Source organism: Artemia sp. Qi Xiang Cuo, chromosome 1 (genome assembly GCF_049724085.1).
Source record: "Artemia sp. Qi Xiang Cuo chromosome 1, ASM4972408v1, whole genome shotgun sequence".
NCBI lineage: Eukaryota > Metazoa > Arthropoda > Branchiopoda > Anostraca > Artemiidae > Artemia > Artemia sp. Qi Xiang Cuo.
In genome coordinates this window covers 41887050-41904341 of record NC_142794.1, presented here as the reverse complement: position 1 = coordinate 41904341, position 17292 = coordinate 41887050, and the positions used below count along the sequence as shown (strand labels likewise).

At 37.6% G+C, this 17292-nt stretch overlaps 1 protein-coding gene across 1 annotated transcript in view; it reads right to left on the bottom strand.

Moving 5' to 3' along the window:
- LOC148956330 (cell adhesion molecule Dscam2-like) overlaps positions 1-17292 on the bottom strand; it is a gene marked incomplete at its 3' end in the record, with an annotated part of 359181 nt that overhangs the window by 316992 nt on the left and 24897 nt on the right. The window contains exon 5 of the mRNA XM_089090400.1: positions 2329-2506. Within this exon, the coding sequence (XP_088946526.1) occupies positions 2329-2506 (178 nt within the window). The remainder of the gene's footprint in view (positions 1-2328; positions 2507-17292) is intronic.

Sequence of the window (17292 nt, the reverse complement as noted above, 5' to 3'; positions counted from 1 at the left end):
ATTTACCTTGTTACCTGTATTCAATCGTGGAATAATGTTTTTAAATAATCACTAAATACCTAATTTGGTCTATTTTTCCCAGAAGAAAAATTACCTGTAATTACAAATTGGATATGGTGATCACTGGAGAGGTAACTGCATTTTTCCACCTTCACTCTGACTATGGAAAACCCACAAACAAAGAGAAGCTTTTTTTTCAAAACACAGCTTATTCTCTTTCCAGCTTATTTCTTTTCAGTAAACTATTAAAAAGGGCACTAGTCCTTTGAATTTTCAATCGAATGAACCTTTTTTGAAGTTTCTACGACAACACTTTCTATAAAAACCTTACATGCCCCCAGGACATAAATTACAACACTTGCCCTGAAGGCTGTAGGGGAATGTCCTCCTCAAAAACATAATTTCTGTCCAAAAATAACCTACGCTGAACAAAATGGCTATCTCAAAGTTTTGATTGGATGTGTTTGAGGAAATGGTAGGCGTGGAAGGGGTGTTAGGTGCCTTCCAATCACTTTCTACCATTAAGAAGTGCACAAGCCATTCCCATTTCCAATTGAATGAGCCCTTTTCGAAGTTTCTGCGACAACCTCTTCGATAAGAAGTGCCCTGTTATAAAGGAAAAAAATAATAAATAATACATCGTGCCAACATCGTTCTTATATGAACGATGCCTCAGGGCATAACTTAAAATCCTTGCCCTGAGGGTTGTGGAGGAGTGTCCTCCTCAAAAACATATTTTCTATCTGGAAATCACCTACGCTGAACAAAATGGCTATCTGAAAATTTTGATTGGATGTATTTGGGGAAATGCTGGGTGTGTGGGGAGCTAGTTGCCCTCCTATCACTTTCGACTATTAAAAAGGGGACTATCCACTCCAATTTCCAATCGAATGAGCCTCTTTCAAAGTTTCTACCACAACTCCTTCGATACAAAGTGCCCGGGTATGGAGAAAAAACAATAAAATAAATAAAAAATACATTGTGCCAACATTGTTCTTTACTTAGGCAGCGGTATTGCGCTGCCTATGATTTTAAGTTCACAAATAAACCATTCCTGATTGGGACTGGAAAACGGGTTATAGAACGTAGAGTGCATAAATAATTTTTTCTTTTTTTATATATTTTCCAAGTGTCGTGAATCGATTAAGTTCTGTTCAAGGCACAAGGTCAGTCAGCTTTTCATTCTTGTGCACCACAGTACTTCTATCAGCAGAGAGGGAAATCACAACAGTTTTCGATTCCCGTCACCTTGCCACAGAAGGCCATTTATCTCCATATCACAAAACAATCGATCCGGGGCGCGAATTGGAATCCCGCTCTGTCAGAACCAAAAGTAAATAACCGTAACAGAAGTAGGAAAGTCGAGCGCATCTAATCAGGCTAGACCCTCCACGTTTCTTCATGCAAACGTTTTCTTCTTGCCGAATCGCCTATCTTTTCGTACGAAGAAATCAGCCAGAAGAAAACGGACGCGAACTTCTAGCCTGATTTGAGACCAGCATTGCACCTATGGCAGTATCCAACTTCTTTAACGGTTATTTACTTCTGGTCAGAACCTATCTTTACTCTTGGTACACAGACGCGATCTCATGGTTTTTGCATTTACTCACGGTTTCTCCCTAATGACGGAATATTCTAAATTTTGCTGGTTTGCGAGATACGTTGAAAAATTCCAGCGCATTTGATGAACTATCATATGAAAAAAAATACAAACCGCGCACTTCCACGTTGCATCTATATGAACGAGAATGTATATCATCGAAAAGCCGTACCTGCGAGTGACGCGAAGCGTTGGAAGCGGCAAATTTGTTTGTACTTTTGGCAACAGTACTTGCCATGGATTTTTCTTCGGCGGATGGCAACCCTGGGGGTGGGCTGCCATGGACAAGCCATGAATTTTTTTTTCTTACACTTGCCATGGATATTTTAATTGGGCTGGTGGCAATCCTGATCTCAGTTATCATAAACCGATCATTACTGTTCTGATATCATTATCTATAATCCATTACTGTATCATTACAGGTATCATTTATCCATACTGTATTGGGCTGCACTAGTCGAAAATAAAAGCCCAATATCGATCCATTCTCTTCTTTTATACTTTATTCATTTTTGTTAAATAGTGGGGTGATTGGGCTTGAAGTTGTGTTCTTGTAGAGGAGTAGGCAAGATAAATCATCCTTCTCAATGGGTTAAGTGAGACAAAAAATGTACTAGATAGTCAGAACCCCCCCCCCCCTCTCCTCTTTGTATTGTTAATAGCTACAGTAAAGACTAGGGAACTTGAATGGAATTATATGCCATATCTTTAGAAAGCAGAGCATTTACCTTACGTCAAAATTACCAGATAAAGGTTCAGGAAAATATTCTCCTTTTCGAGTTCTCCACCAAAATAATCTCTGGACAGAATCTTGCAGATATCTTGGTACTTGGCATTCAAAAATGCCAAACGCTTCTTCTACAAACGATAGAACTGAAAGTGTCGGTGACCATTCAGCAAAAGAAACTAAAAATAAATCGTTATTTTTTACAAGGGCAAGTAATACGTGTCCAAGCCCGTACCCACGATTTTCTTCCGGAGGGGGGTTTACTAAAAAAAAATTCGGGGGGGGGGGGGGCTTACACAAAAAAAAACTAAAAAAACGCATACAAAATTTGTTTATGTCTATTTTTGTTAAGTTTTTGCGAGTCAGACAAATATTTCGGGGGAGGGGGGCAATCCTGATCTCAGTTATCATAAACCGATCACCATCACTCCTCAGTTACTGTTCTGATATCATTATCTATAATCCATTACTGTATCATTACAGGTATCATTTATCCATACTGTATTGGGATGCACTAGTCGAAAATAAAAGCCCAATATCGATCCATTCTCTTCTTTTATACTTTATTCATTTTTGTTAAATAGCGGGGGGGGGGTCAAACACCCCTCTGGGTGTGGCCTTATAAGTGTATATTCCTAACTGTTTTTCTTACTTGTTTGCTGTGTTTTTTTTGTTTTTTTTTCGAGACTAATAATTGAAATTGAACCTTCAAAAAGCAGAAATCAACATTTACTTTTTGAAGTGAGTCAAGCGCTCTTATCTCCATAGTCTTTTAATTTTAAGTTATATGAGGTAATGTGCTCCATTAAATTTTTGGGATTCTAAAAACCCCAATTAGCACTTAATAAGGAGTGAAACTGCAATGATACGATGGGAGACACTGTAGAATTTATTTTCACATGCACTGTTGCATAAAATATACTCAGCATTCTAGCTCAGCATTTACCAAAGCATAGGTCACGATCGGGCACCGGGTGACAGAAGAATTATGTAGGGTCAAGAAAAAACCTTAAAATATAATTTTTTGCATTTTGTCTTTTTTTTACAACAGTTTAACTCTCGGAATAGGGGCAAAGTTTGCATTTGATTAGGGAAGTCCTTTCGACTCCGAGATATACATAATTCGGTTATCAAAAGAATGTATCTCCACTAACGGGTCAATGACCTCTTTTTCAAGGTCGATTTATTTGTTGTTTCTAGGTGTAATGAACCCGGGACGAAGTTTGCACATGTGTATTGAATTCGAACGGGGCAATGTGTTGATCCACTCGAGGGGAACTGGATTTCTGAGAAATTGATTGCATAATCGACTAGGACAAGAGGGGAAGTAGATTTCTGGGAAATTGATTACATAATCTGACGGTGCATTATTGATTCTAACGGGAACAGAATTACGTATCTCTTTCTATGCCAATCAAGGAGTCGGAAATATTAGCGGGACAGGATTGCTGAGAATATAAGGAAAGGATTTTTGCTATAGTTTTTATTAGGGTGTGAATAGAATTCATGCGAGTGAGAACAGTTTGACCTTATTCATTAAGATATGTTTGCAATAATAATGAGTGGAATATTTACACTATTAGAAGTTGATTGTGGAGTTGGTAGCAATGATACAAGAGCACCAAACATTGCGGTGGAAATCACGAGAGGATCACGGCTTCGTCTTGAATGAGATGAAGTATATGCAAGATATGCGATATCCCTGAGCAAATTTTAAATGGAGGATCAAATATGCTTCGCTGCAAAAGTTGATATAGCACATGTGAATAGACTTCAAAGTGCTTTAAGTGCATTAGTGAAGCATATCGAAGACAATAAGCTGTATTTATAATTGTACATGTATAGTATTATTGTTGTAATTATACAATAAAATTGTTTTGAAATCGAAAATGATCCCTTTTCTTTTTGTTAGAATGTTAGGCTAAAGAAGCATGGTCAGTCTAGAGTCAGCAGTGAGAGTGATAGGATTGAAAAAATGAATAAATTTGAGAAAGAGGGAATTAGATCGAATCTTGTGATTATGGAAAAACATTTGATTTTGGATGATGATTTTCTTTAGTTATCCCTTCAACGAAAGATATTCTCTCAGGAAACACTTGACAATATAATGAAAACTGATTCTCCCCCATTGGACTACTGTATGAAACGTTGTCGATGTGATTCAAATGCTTATACTCAATTTATTGATATATTAATTGGAACAAAGCAGAATAATATCGTGGATGTACTTTTGAAAACATTGCCATAGATTCAATGTAGATGGCTCCACCTTCGAAAGAGGTAGCATCACAGAGTTACTCCTCTCCCATTCCTCCCTATGAATTTATCGAACGAGGATCAGTTTCGTTTTAGCTGTGAGAGAGTTGACATCGGAAACCGAAAAATTTTCTATAAATGTCCACTATACATGTACACTCTTGGCAGTTGGACATCCTGTGAGAATTGTACAATTATTGATGACTATAATCAAAAGTACAAATTTTGTAATCCTTGTAAATTACATTGAGGCTATGCAGTACAAATTAAAGGATGTAATTAACGTCTTGAAGAGATTTGTGACTCTCACCCTAGAGGACTTCTGTGCTCCAATTGTCACTATGACAAATGTGAACAGTGGGAGAATACTTACCCCGGTATGATTGGAAAGAATCCCCCGGTATGATTGGAAAGAATCCCATACGTAATTTTAGTTTTTTCTACGAGTTTGGTATCGTCATGGATTTAAATTATTCTGGGAGGAAGAATCTAGTCTACAATTCAACTTTCGGGGTAACCTGACAATTTGGTTTCTACGTCATCGTTGTGACGACACTGCCTATTATAACTATAAACCTAGTGATTTTTATTTGGCAGTTACCGAATGTGATTCCCCAGTTGAAAACACTGTATGTGATATTGCTTCAAATAGACAGATTCAAACTCGTGAATTTCATAATATGAATGCAAATAGTACCATTGACTATACAAAGAGATATGACAAGAGTGAAGTTACATTATACTGTAGAAAATGTGACCCTGACTTTGCAGCCCATCAAGATTAATATACAGTGAATCCAAATGATTTACCAGGATTAGTGATTCACGACAGTTGCCTATACACCGAAGAAGAAGGAATCTAAAGTGAAGAATAAAGACATTGTTGTATATACATTTTTCATTTATTAATAAACAAATTCACATACATTTTTTAAGCACTTTACTCGTAGGGCACCGAAATTTATATTATACAGGTCTCAGAGGATATTTTCCACCATAAAGTCGTTCAGACGTGGATTTTCTACATAAATGTTGAGAAACTGCTTGTAAGTATAGCTACGATATCGGAACACAAAATATAGTAGTGCATGAAAGCCACAGCTTTTAGTCATCAGATCCTGCACTCTCTTCTGATTTTGAATAATAGTTTTCCCACTGCTCTCAATATAGTTGCTGATGTGTGGTGTGTAGAATGTATAGGGTAGGCCAAGAGAATAAAAAAATTCTATATTTTTTGCTGTTTGAAAGATGCACAACCAATGACCCGGCTGCACAGTCGACGGACTGCTATTAACAATAATTAGGGTATTGTTGGCACTTTGAATTTTTTCAAGAAAGTCCGAGGGCAGACAATAGGATCTGTATTTGGACATGTAGGGGTCCATATTAAATATATTGATTATTTGACTAGTGTTCATGGTGCAAAGTCTAGTAGAAAACTCCCTTTGGGAGTGATTTCCCAATAGGTTTCAAATTGATTTAGCGAGATTAGTGCGATACTCTCAGCTAACGGATCGGCAAATGTAAACTCTAAACTCACACTCCCCGTTCGTACTATACCCATATCCTGGTTGCCAGAGAAATCCAATACAATGATACCATGTGTTTTAGCAAACATATCTTCGGTTATACCATTTTCAAATAGTTGCGAATCATGATCTAGGGTTTGCATGGTCAACTCATACAATGTTCTATAAGATTTGTCAAAAGATAGATTGTAGAGTGGGATACCATTTACTTTGCAGACAAGAGATGAAAGCCCAAACATTTCAAATTTATGTGGGCATCCAGTCCACGATCCTATTGCACTAACGCTTTTTACAAATTCCAAGGCCAGTTTTGACGGAATTTCGCCATTGATAAAGGATGAGTCGATGAAGGTGCGTGACCCCGTCGCAATATGACGTTGATTGTATGAGGAACAAGCAGTTTAATATTATTTCCACTGGCTGTTAGTTTTTCACTGCCAAAGCAACAGCACTTATGACCTGTTGTTTGCGTACATGTAGTATTGCCAAGGTGAGAGAGAGAGAGTCACATCAGGATTGGTAGCAAGTTCTTTTCTCAGTTTGAAATTCGATGGAGCAAGCGTCAATTTTATATACACTTTAATATTGGGTGGTAGCCATTGGGGTATATTAAATATTTCATGATATGTTTTTCCAACTAGATGTAATTCACTACTTGTCGCATTTTAAGTGCATCTGTACTATCAGTATTAGTAATATATTCATATCCAATAGAAGTGCCTCTCAATTCCTTGTATGACTTGGGTGTCATCAGCAAGAATTGCATATAGCTTGTATAATTTTAGAGATTGTTGCTTGTGCTCACCAGTGTGCCATTGATGTAGACACTGATTTGACGAAATAAATTATGTAATATACAATTTTCATTGGATATTCCATTGGCAAGAATTGGCAATGTATTATCGGATTTCCGGACTTTCATTCGTAAATCTATAAATGTCGAAGACATTTCCATAGAGTAGTCTTAATTGGAACAAATTTGAAAGTGGATATTATCGGAGAGGGGTTGTTGAGGATAAAATTGTTCATAGTATCCAAGTTTCACACTCACATCAACATTTTCTGAATTGAATAGATTCCATGAGGAGGTAATTGACGGTTGGGAATCCTTAAGCGGTAGGTATGACATCTTAGGAAAAGAAATCTAGTTTCGATCTAACAATTTTCTTCCTGGGGCTTAGTAATCTACTGTTTACTGCACATATTGGCTTTTTCCACCTTCTCTTTGACCAGGGCTACAGTTTTCGTTCCTATTTTGGGTCGAAGTTTAAGAGGATTAAATTGTTTCTATACCTTTTTAAACCTTTTAAGCTTTTATTTGAAAATTCCTCAAAGTTTAAAGCATTGTTCATAATATTTTTTGAAGCACTTTTTTTAAAATCCTTGCCAGAGCCCCATTCGTATAGTTTTGAGGATGCGAAATCTGTCGCAGCCGGTACAATATATTTTCTAGCCAGAGGTAGTGCAGAGCGAAACAGCTTAGCAAACCAACTGCCAAGACCGTAGCCAGACATTGACGAGCGACCTTTGTAATAGTCCATTCAATTGCCCTGTTGTCTTGGACCAAGAGTGATAACATAGCAGTCAATATCAGGACAAATGAATACCACTTTTCTATTAGCCATCTTGTTGTTGAATTATTGGTCGAAAATGGCATCTAATCACAGCCAAACATTTTGATATTGCTAGAGGGTCACCTAATTCAGTTCTTAGTGTTAACTGACAGAGTTCCAAATAGGAAGTGTTTACGGGAATATACTGAAGATGCTTTATATTGTAGTGGTGAATATGTTCTTGATTGGTTTGTCGTTCAAGAACTCGTAGGAGTGGAACATTGATATTGCCAACCCGAGCTGTTTCCACAAATGAAGCGTAGAGAAATATACAAGTGTCTGTGGAGAAGGCAGGCAGATAGTCAGCAAAAATAAAATTAGTGTTTCCAGCACTTTTACTGTTGATTATATTGAGCTTAAAGCCAAGAACATCTTTTAGGTTATCATTGAGAATAACCTTTTCATTGGCAATAGGTGAACTAATGTAGATCTTGTCCTCCTCCTTTGAATAGTTGAAATGAAAAGCTCCTTTTTTACGAGCTGAAATTCTTTTATTAATAGAACGACATAAATCATTCATACAGGTGAGTTCTTCGTAGGAGAATTCAATATACGGATAATTCATCCAATTGATCTTTTGAATTTGTTCTTGATCACCTGAGGGTGGCGGCCAATCATAGGGTCTAATTTTTATATCATATTTACGATCTTTAATCAGGATATCATATGTATTTTTGAGAATACAGTCGACAAGACCATCTTCATACGCGCCGTCGAATTTGATAGTGGGAGAGAGTTTCGTCCAAAAATCACTTGTTCTATTCAAGTCATTGTAGAGAGGATCAGAAACATTGGACATGAAACTCACATAGAAATCATTGGCCATTGTTAATATCTTCAACACTGACCCAAGAATCAAAGTCAGAGTTGTATCCTAGCCAGCGAACAAACAACTGTCTCTTGCCCTTGCGAGTACGACTCTTTAATATCTTTTCAACTTGATGAAATTCACTAGTGTTTCTAACTTTTTTTAGTTCATATTCATAAAAACCACCGAGAATCTCATCATCTTTGGTGTCTCGCAATCGATATGTCGTGGGTGTAGTGTCTAGGATTTTGGACACTTTAAAAAGTTCAGTGCTCCATAAATAATTCCCCTTGTCAAAAATATTGGTGGTTCTATTAATTCGAACAGTATCACCAACATTGAATTTCTTCTTTTTCTTCTCATTGCAATTGGAATATTGCTTTAAAAAAGCAACAAATGTATATTCACTGCAATGAACTGCCCGAGGGATTGAGTTAGACAGGGATCGATGTGGTTGTTGATTGTTTATTCGCATGATTTTACCTAAACCATCAATAAAATCATCAGTATTTTTCAGTGTACAATATCTTGAAATTAATAGACGAATCGTTCTTATCAATCGTTCAGCAAATGCAGCCTTTATCGGGCTGTGACTATGATAAAGTGTTGTATTATATTTCAATTGAGCCTTCTTAACATGAGGATTAACAAATTCACTACCGCTATCTGATTGAATTTTTCTATAGCAATCCTGTTCAAGAATATTTTCTAAAGCATGAGCAACATCAACACCTCTCTTTGCTTATAATGGAATAGCCTAGGCATAGCGACTAAATATATTGATTGCAACTAGAATATATTTGTAGGGTGCATTTTGATGTTGTTGAATCGCGTCAAAGGCTAAAAGATCAGTTTGCATTAAGTACAGAGGGAAAAAGGCTGTAGTTTGTCGATATTGTTTGCCACGAAGCCTGTGATTCCGATGCAGTGTGTAACTCGTTTCATTTTCTGGATACTCTTTTGCTTTTTTTAATGTGCTGCCATCTATGTTAGAGACAACTTTAGAAAGTGTTGTGAGGGAACTTAGACTTCCCGCTTCACCAATATTTTCATAGACATGCTTCAGAACTTCAATCATTTTGGACGCAAACATGTAGTGTAATGTCAACTCCCCTTTTGCACACTGGAGGATGATTCAATCCGTCTTCGCTTTTGACTAGCAGCCACAGGTGTTATAAAATCATTGCTCTGCTGCTGCTGCTGCTAGTATTTTCCAATATTGAATCTTCTTCTTTTTTAAATGATGGTGGTGTTGTCGTTGTTGGAGGACTATATTCTCTTAGTTTCTTTAGAATTTGCTTATTGCCAATAAGACTTTTGGGAAAGTTTGATGCATTTAGAAAGGTATTTAGATTATTGTCAAAAGATAAAAGTCCTTTACGATTCGACGCCATATCACAAATTAAATCAATATATAATTATAGATTATAAATTTTTCCCTGAATTATAATTCGTTTCCCTGTGATATCAACTTGAACTTGATCTTCAGTTTCCAACAAGAGATATGATAATACTCTTTTACTCTGTTCTCGATAGGTCACTGGCAATAGGTTTCCTATTTTTGACAGTATGGAATTCAATTCCTTCTCCTTTGATTGCACTGCTGAATCTTGAGATGTTTCCCGTTTAGAGGGATCTGTGATGGTGGCAGCGGGTCTCTCACGATATGGTCTATGTTTGTCCACACGTCGCAATGCCTCTTGAAGTAAAACTAGCATTTTATCATAAGCAATGTTTTCATCATACTGGAACTCACTTAGACTGTCTTCAAACTGATCTATGGGCGACAGGACAATTTCAAATGGTGTCTATGTATACGGTTTGGTAATTCTCTATAGAGAACTCAATGCAAGTCCTGCAAGGCTCGGCAGTACCAGTGTAAAAAAGCTACCGCCCGCTTGAAGGAGAGGTTTTCTTTTAAAAAATATTCCTTTGTTTTTGCAAGCCAACGCACGTACAGTGGAACGATGTTGCTTTGTCTGTTGTCTAACACCTTCTGGCAAGTGTACATTGTCCTCAGTTAAATTTAACCAAAGTTCAGATAATAGATTAATAAAATCATTGTCAACACCATGTTTGAGCATGGCCTTCCTAAGTGGAGGTTTTGAAGTGCCTAAAACGGAAAATAAATGCCGTTGTTCGTGTAGTTTCTTCAGTGCCATAATGGCAACTAATAGCTTTTTCTACTGTTCACCGGAAGATATACAGTAATTTCTTTGTGGAAAATATCTGTGACTACACGTAGATCCTCGGGTGTGCTCTGATTAAGATCTAGCAAAATGTAGGCGTAGGGCTTATTGTTTGCCTGTTTGTACGCTGAGAGCATAAACTTGGAAGCACCGGGATATACTTGCTTATGGAGAGTTATTAGTGAGCAAGAATCAAAAACAACTCGGTAGATAATATAGATGGTGCAATTCAAAGCAAGGGTTCTCATACATTTGCTCTGATCAAACAGATTGTGTAGAACTAGGGTTATGGAAATGTGTTCATGATGAGAGCGAACGGTAAACAGCTGTAGCATTTCCTGTGAGAACTGTTCAATGGATTCAGCCAAATCATCAATAATCAGCCACGAGTTTAGTTCAATACTATTGAAAACATCAAGTCCCCGCATGAATTGTATTGGTGTGGATGTTACAATAGCATTTATTTGATTATAAGACTCCTGCCAAATATTATAGCAATAATCCATTTTCTTTGATCTTTACAAAATCATTTTATTACAATTTTGAATTATTTTAGCTAAAAGTGTCGTTTTCCCCGACATTGATGGACCACACAGAAACGACCTGAATGGTGTTTTAAATTGATACATAGTGCTCGCTGCTGCTGCTGCTGCTGCTGTTGACAACAGTCAGACTACAACTAACTGTAAACCATACTTGTCCAATGAATAAGTAGTAATAATAATTTTCCAATAAATCTATCTAGTACATTAACAAGAACAACAAAAACAATATTTCATTCATTTATTCGACATAAAACACTTTTCTGTTCAACAAGAACAACATTTATTGAACAAAAACACTTGTTCAACAAGAACAAAAACTCTAATTGTTCAACATGAACAACAATAATATTTATTAACAACAACATATTTTTTCACTTTTTTTTTGGTCAACAAGAACAATATTTATTCACAAAAACACCTTTTTACTCAACAAGAACAACAACACTTTTTGCAAAATAGTATTTATTTATAAAAAACACTTTCTGTACAGAAAGGACACCAACACTATTTGTGCACACACACACACACACACAGTATTGTACATTAGCACTATTTGTACAACACTTAGAAAAACAACTTAAAATAGCACAGTTGAACACTATGAATTTATACCCCACCACCCCACGGGGATCGCGGGCCGAAGGCCGACCTTGGGAGGGACCCCCCCGGGGTCGCTGTGGATCGAAACAGTATACAATAGTCGCCGTCACTGCTGCTGCAGGTTAGGTTAGGTTTGAGAATTTAAGTTAATTCATGAAAGGTTGCGTTGGGTTTGGGTTAGGTCAGGTCAATTTATCCAGACCAAGTTGGTTGCAATAGTCTACACATTCAACCCGGTCTGAAATTTGATAGTTACCGTGGGGGAGTACATTTACACCATTCTCGAGCACAAAGACTTTGTCGGATATACATGACATTGCATTCTTTTCAACTCTAACAAAATAATTTTTATACTGTAGAGAGCGAATTGCAAGCACTTGTGCTCTATGCACTAGGCTACTCTCTACACAGTCTCTGTAGACACTCATGTTGAAATTGTTCTGTACAAAATGTGTAGGCACCCCTTTACACGCCTGCTTTACATCCCTGTTATGAGTTTCAACGCAATAAACTTTAGGACCCGGGAACACCCCATTGGATATCAAATCACTCCCCGTCTGTGATTTTAACATGAGTAGTTTATGGGGGCCTGACGTTTCACCAACTCGGGATAGAGGGACGGATTCCAGTTAGTGAAATCCATCTGCGAGCTGATGTGTTCCCCATTTTCTAAATCTCCCAATAAATCCCCAGTTTTTACTTTTAACAGCAGAGAATCTGTATCCCCATAATAAACTTGAACCTCCCCCTCCCTTGGCCATTGTACCTTGCACACAATGTAAAAAAACGACAACATGAGCTTCTTGGAAATTTCAAGTACTGAACTACCTCCTGGTATATTCTTGTTCAGTACCACATTTCTCTTTTTCCTGTGTAAGAGAACCATGCTTGTCTCTATGCTCGTGAACGATGCAAAATTGGGGTCTGCAATAATTCGTGCACACTCTCGAGGGTCAGTCACGACGTCGCAGCGAGATCTGTTCCGTAAGCTTTCACACATTTTGCCAAACGATGAATTTAGAATTAGCTTGTACATTTCCTTTTCTACTTTACTGTTTGCCCGAGAGCGTTTATCAACAAAGGTATCGATAAACGTCTTCAAGTAGGGTTTTTGATTGAATAGCAGGACCCTACGTATTTTCGTGATCTTGAAACCATTGTTCACCATCCAGTGCAAAAGCACATGGTGAACAACGATATTCTCTTTAGGGTCCAGATCTGCAATCAGTTTCTGCTTAGAGGGGGTCCAGTGCATCCCCATATCCTTAACCAATGATCGACTGTATGGACTCAGTGAGCTCTTGGTCAATGTCGATTGATACAGGGGAAAACAAAATCTCTGACTGAATCATGAAGCGCCAATGGAATGTGACCATTAATTTCAAAGAACCACCCTTGTGGCCCATTGTCCTCGACCGTGTTAATGTCGGGGAACTCACAAGGATTCTCAAGCCATTTATAGTTCCCATACGGCAAAGAGTAGTGAGACATTGCCGAGGGATACAACAAGTTCATTTCCAAGAAAACTACATTTGACTTTACACCAGTGTCTTGTCCGCTTGGATCTTTTGTCAAAACTCGATCTCCATGAAAAAAAAACACCCCTCATTGACCTTTCTACAAAAAAGTGTTGATCTATATCAGTTATCAAGCCTATTTCTTCCCTACTAATTTTTAAAATCAAGTCCATCACCAAATGTGGTGTGAAAAAATAATATCAGATATCTAGTCAACACTCTGAATAGAATTGATCTGTGTTTTCACTGACAATATGTAAAAGATTCAAATCGCCACTGGTCAAGTAGAGTCTACAATAATTCCACCCTTTTCGATAGTTAAGCTTAGCCCACAGTTTCCCGGCAAATCCATATTCCTCGGCTGTTCATTCACCGTTGGTGAGTAAATTAAAGAAAGCTTCCATCGAAGGTAGTTTCTCCTCGCTTAAGCAAGCGCCAAAACAGCAATTTTCATATGCATATACACCTTTACAGGTCAATTGGTCATAAATTTCACTGTCTGGAAAGTGCTGTTTAAGCAAATGAAAACTATCAAAATTGTCACTTTTGTGCACTAGAATCAATTGAATCAATGCCTTGGGGAAAAAACTAAAATAATCTAAAAACCTGATTTTATTCAGATACGTATGCCCATTATTCACTACCTGCCATTACGTATCGAGAAGCACTAGCTTTTCTGCTGATTCGGGGATGATATTATAGGTAAATGTATTATTTACCCATGGACTATCTACTCCCCCTCCCTCCCTGTGCATACGTGCCAAAGCCTGTAAAATAAATTTTAAATCATAATTTGCGTTGTGAATGAAAACCGGAATAAAAAACTGCTGGCTTAAATTCACATTGCATGATTGATGTGCTACCCCTCTAAAATTACTACTCCCTGATGATGTTTCCTGCCACAAGTGATTGTGGTCTCTGACTTTCCCCTTCCCCCCTCTTTTCTTCCTAGTCCATTTCCCTTTATCCCCCTTGAAAGCCCAGCATATTTTTTGATTTTTAATCGCGAGACGATCCTCTGCAGACAACAACATTGGGTAATGTGTATTTCTCAAACGAGAAATAGCGTCATTTGCAGTGCCAATTTATTTGGTCAGTGCCTTGACCATGCACTCACCCATATCCAACGTTTCGACTATTTCTGACAACTGCATAGTGTTAGAACTGTCTCTTTGTGCCTCAGCGTAAAAGACTGCAATGGCTCAATTTTTGTTGATGTAATTCAGAGATTAAGGAATGTTCACTTCCATTTGCGTTGCTTGACAATCCAAAAACATTATAGTGGTTTGGATGAGGGTATTTTGAAAATTTTTAAAACGTAAAATGGTCCTATACCCCAAAACCATCTCTACTGACTGGTAACTCAACTGTCTACAATGCTTTATATAATTCCGTAGTTTTAAATCACTAAGAAATCTAGACAGGCATGTCGGATAGTAAAAACGTGTCCCTATTTTCCTACCCTCCCCCAGAACTATACTGATGTCTGTAATTGGGTTGAAATGGCCAATTGCATTGGGTTCACTAGGTGGTGTGTACAACTGCCAAACCCAGTGCTTCACCAATTCAATTGACTGGGTCCTTAGTGGGACCACCACCCCCTTCTTTTTAGAACGAGCTCAATCCTCAAATTCTGTTTCATATTGAACCACAGTAACGCCGATATTTAAATGGGCATTGGCCCTTTCAAAAATATCAATGGACCTCATTATTACTGGGTATTTTTCCTCTAAACAAGAAAATTCTAAAGTAGGGAAATTGGACCTTAACTTCCCATGTACAGCGCAATATTATAAATTTGTGTTTGTAGTGTCATTTTGAATTGGCTCGAAAGCTGAAATGAGGATAACGTACATGAAACATTTTGGACCTGTTTCGAAACAGATTCGTTGAACGCCCTGACATCCTTCTTAATCTGGATTATATAATAATTCAATAGCCCTCGGCCCATGCCCCCCTCTTAAAATAAAATCTTTTAAATTCATAAATATTAACGCTTAAATTTTCAACAAAAAGAACCACAGACCCAATCCCCGTTTCGTTAGAATTTTCCAGATGCGTAATAATGTGGTCTATCCAATCCATAAAAACTGATTCATAATTTTCTAAATGAGGATAAACCACTAGCATCTCGGTATGTACATAATGATCATAAACCTTGCTTTTACCTTCATTTAAATAAAACACCTTTAAAACAATTGAAACCTTAATTGAATCCCTACCCCCCCCTCACAACTGAATTTGGTTTTTTAAGAGTGAATGAATTCTATCTACATATTAATGGACAATTTATATAGGGGCAAATACAAAATTACCCCCCATAAGCGAATTAAAAGGATCCCCAAAAGTCGCAGTGTAGACAACTAATGTATTTAACATTAAATTTGAGAGTTGAAAGTCAGGAAAGGTCATAAATTGGGTATTGTCACCCCCTCCCCCTCTTGTATATTATCACCACCCCCTCCCCCACATTGTTCATCAATAGGTTGTCCAGCATTTCATCCTCCCCCTCTTGTTTATTATCACCACCCTCCCCACATTGTTCAACAATAGGGTTGTTCGATGCCATTTCATTAGTTTGAAGTGGAAGTATTTAATCAGTGGGGGGAGGGTTCCCTGTTAATTCATTGGCAAAATCCTCTAAAAGCTGTAAAGTATTCGGAGTCAAGTCCCCCTGCGCAACTACGCTATTATCTACATTAAAATAATCAGTTACAAAATCATCAATATTGACATGAATTTCATTAACAATACCATTCCATGGTGAATTGCTGCAGAACTCCACAGGCGCGTCTTCTTCTCCTACTGACGAGCAGGGGGGAGATGGCGAATATGGAACCAACGCAACCTATAAAAGAAAATAGCTTATTTTCAAATTGTCTAAATCACCCTATTTTTTTAAGTTCGATTATTATTTACGTATTATTTAAAACGCGCTTAGTAGTAGTAGCAGTATGCACATTGTAGCATTTGGTTAATTCATGTTCCCTACTCTATATATTCTGAAAGTTCCAACTTAATACAATCTAAAAGATGACATAGTAGGTTTTGATTTTCTTCAAACAACCCCTCAAAAAAATTTCATATTAATACTCTATCTGCTTTGAAAAAACCGGGGTCTTTACTTGCTTTGAAATGGATAGCCTATCCGTTTCAGGTCATATCCTCTCATAAAACACAACTCATTCCGATAGATAATTGTTTTTATAATATTTGTAGAACCAAGGTGTAACATTTGCTAATAAAACAGTTTACATCGCAAAGATTTTGCTACTTACTATGGGAAATTATGACCGGAATATAGTGCCATTTGGTTCCACTAAGAGAATTCAGCTGGCTGAATGTATGCAATAATTAAACAATTCAAAGGGAGAACGCTATATTTTATCAGGTTGAAAAAATAGCGAAAAATGTCTTTTAATATCTCTGACACGCTTTTACTGTTTTGAAAAATGGTAAAAATGCTTACATTTTTATATTCCCGCTGCAGTTGAGTGCTGGATGGTCCTGGAAAAGCATGATGGGGGAGGGGGGGTAGATGGGGCGGTGACGTCCTTTTCTTGCATATATGCGGTGGTGGCGATGTCGCTGGCTTGTACAGCGGGGTTCGCCATCCTTGTGGCCCATTGTCTTTTCGGTTTTTGACCAGACTGTATTTCTGTCTGCGTGGAGGACACAAGGGACTGGTAAAGCGTGGCCATGGTTGGCTCAGCTATCTCCAGTTGTTGCAGTGGAGCAGTGCCATTAGCCTTAGCTCTTTTGAGGGGTAGGCACACGTTCTTCAAAATTGTCCTTAAAAAGAAGAAAAAATTTAGTATGGAAAAACGATTCAACCTTTTTATAGAAGAAAAGTTAGTACCCCCGCTCTTACCCAGAATTTATTGTCAGGTACAATTTTATCTAGAAAG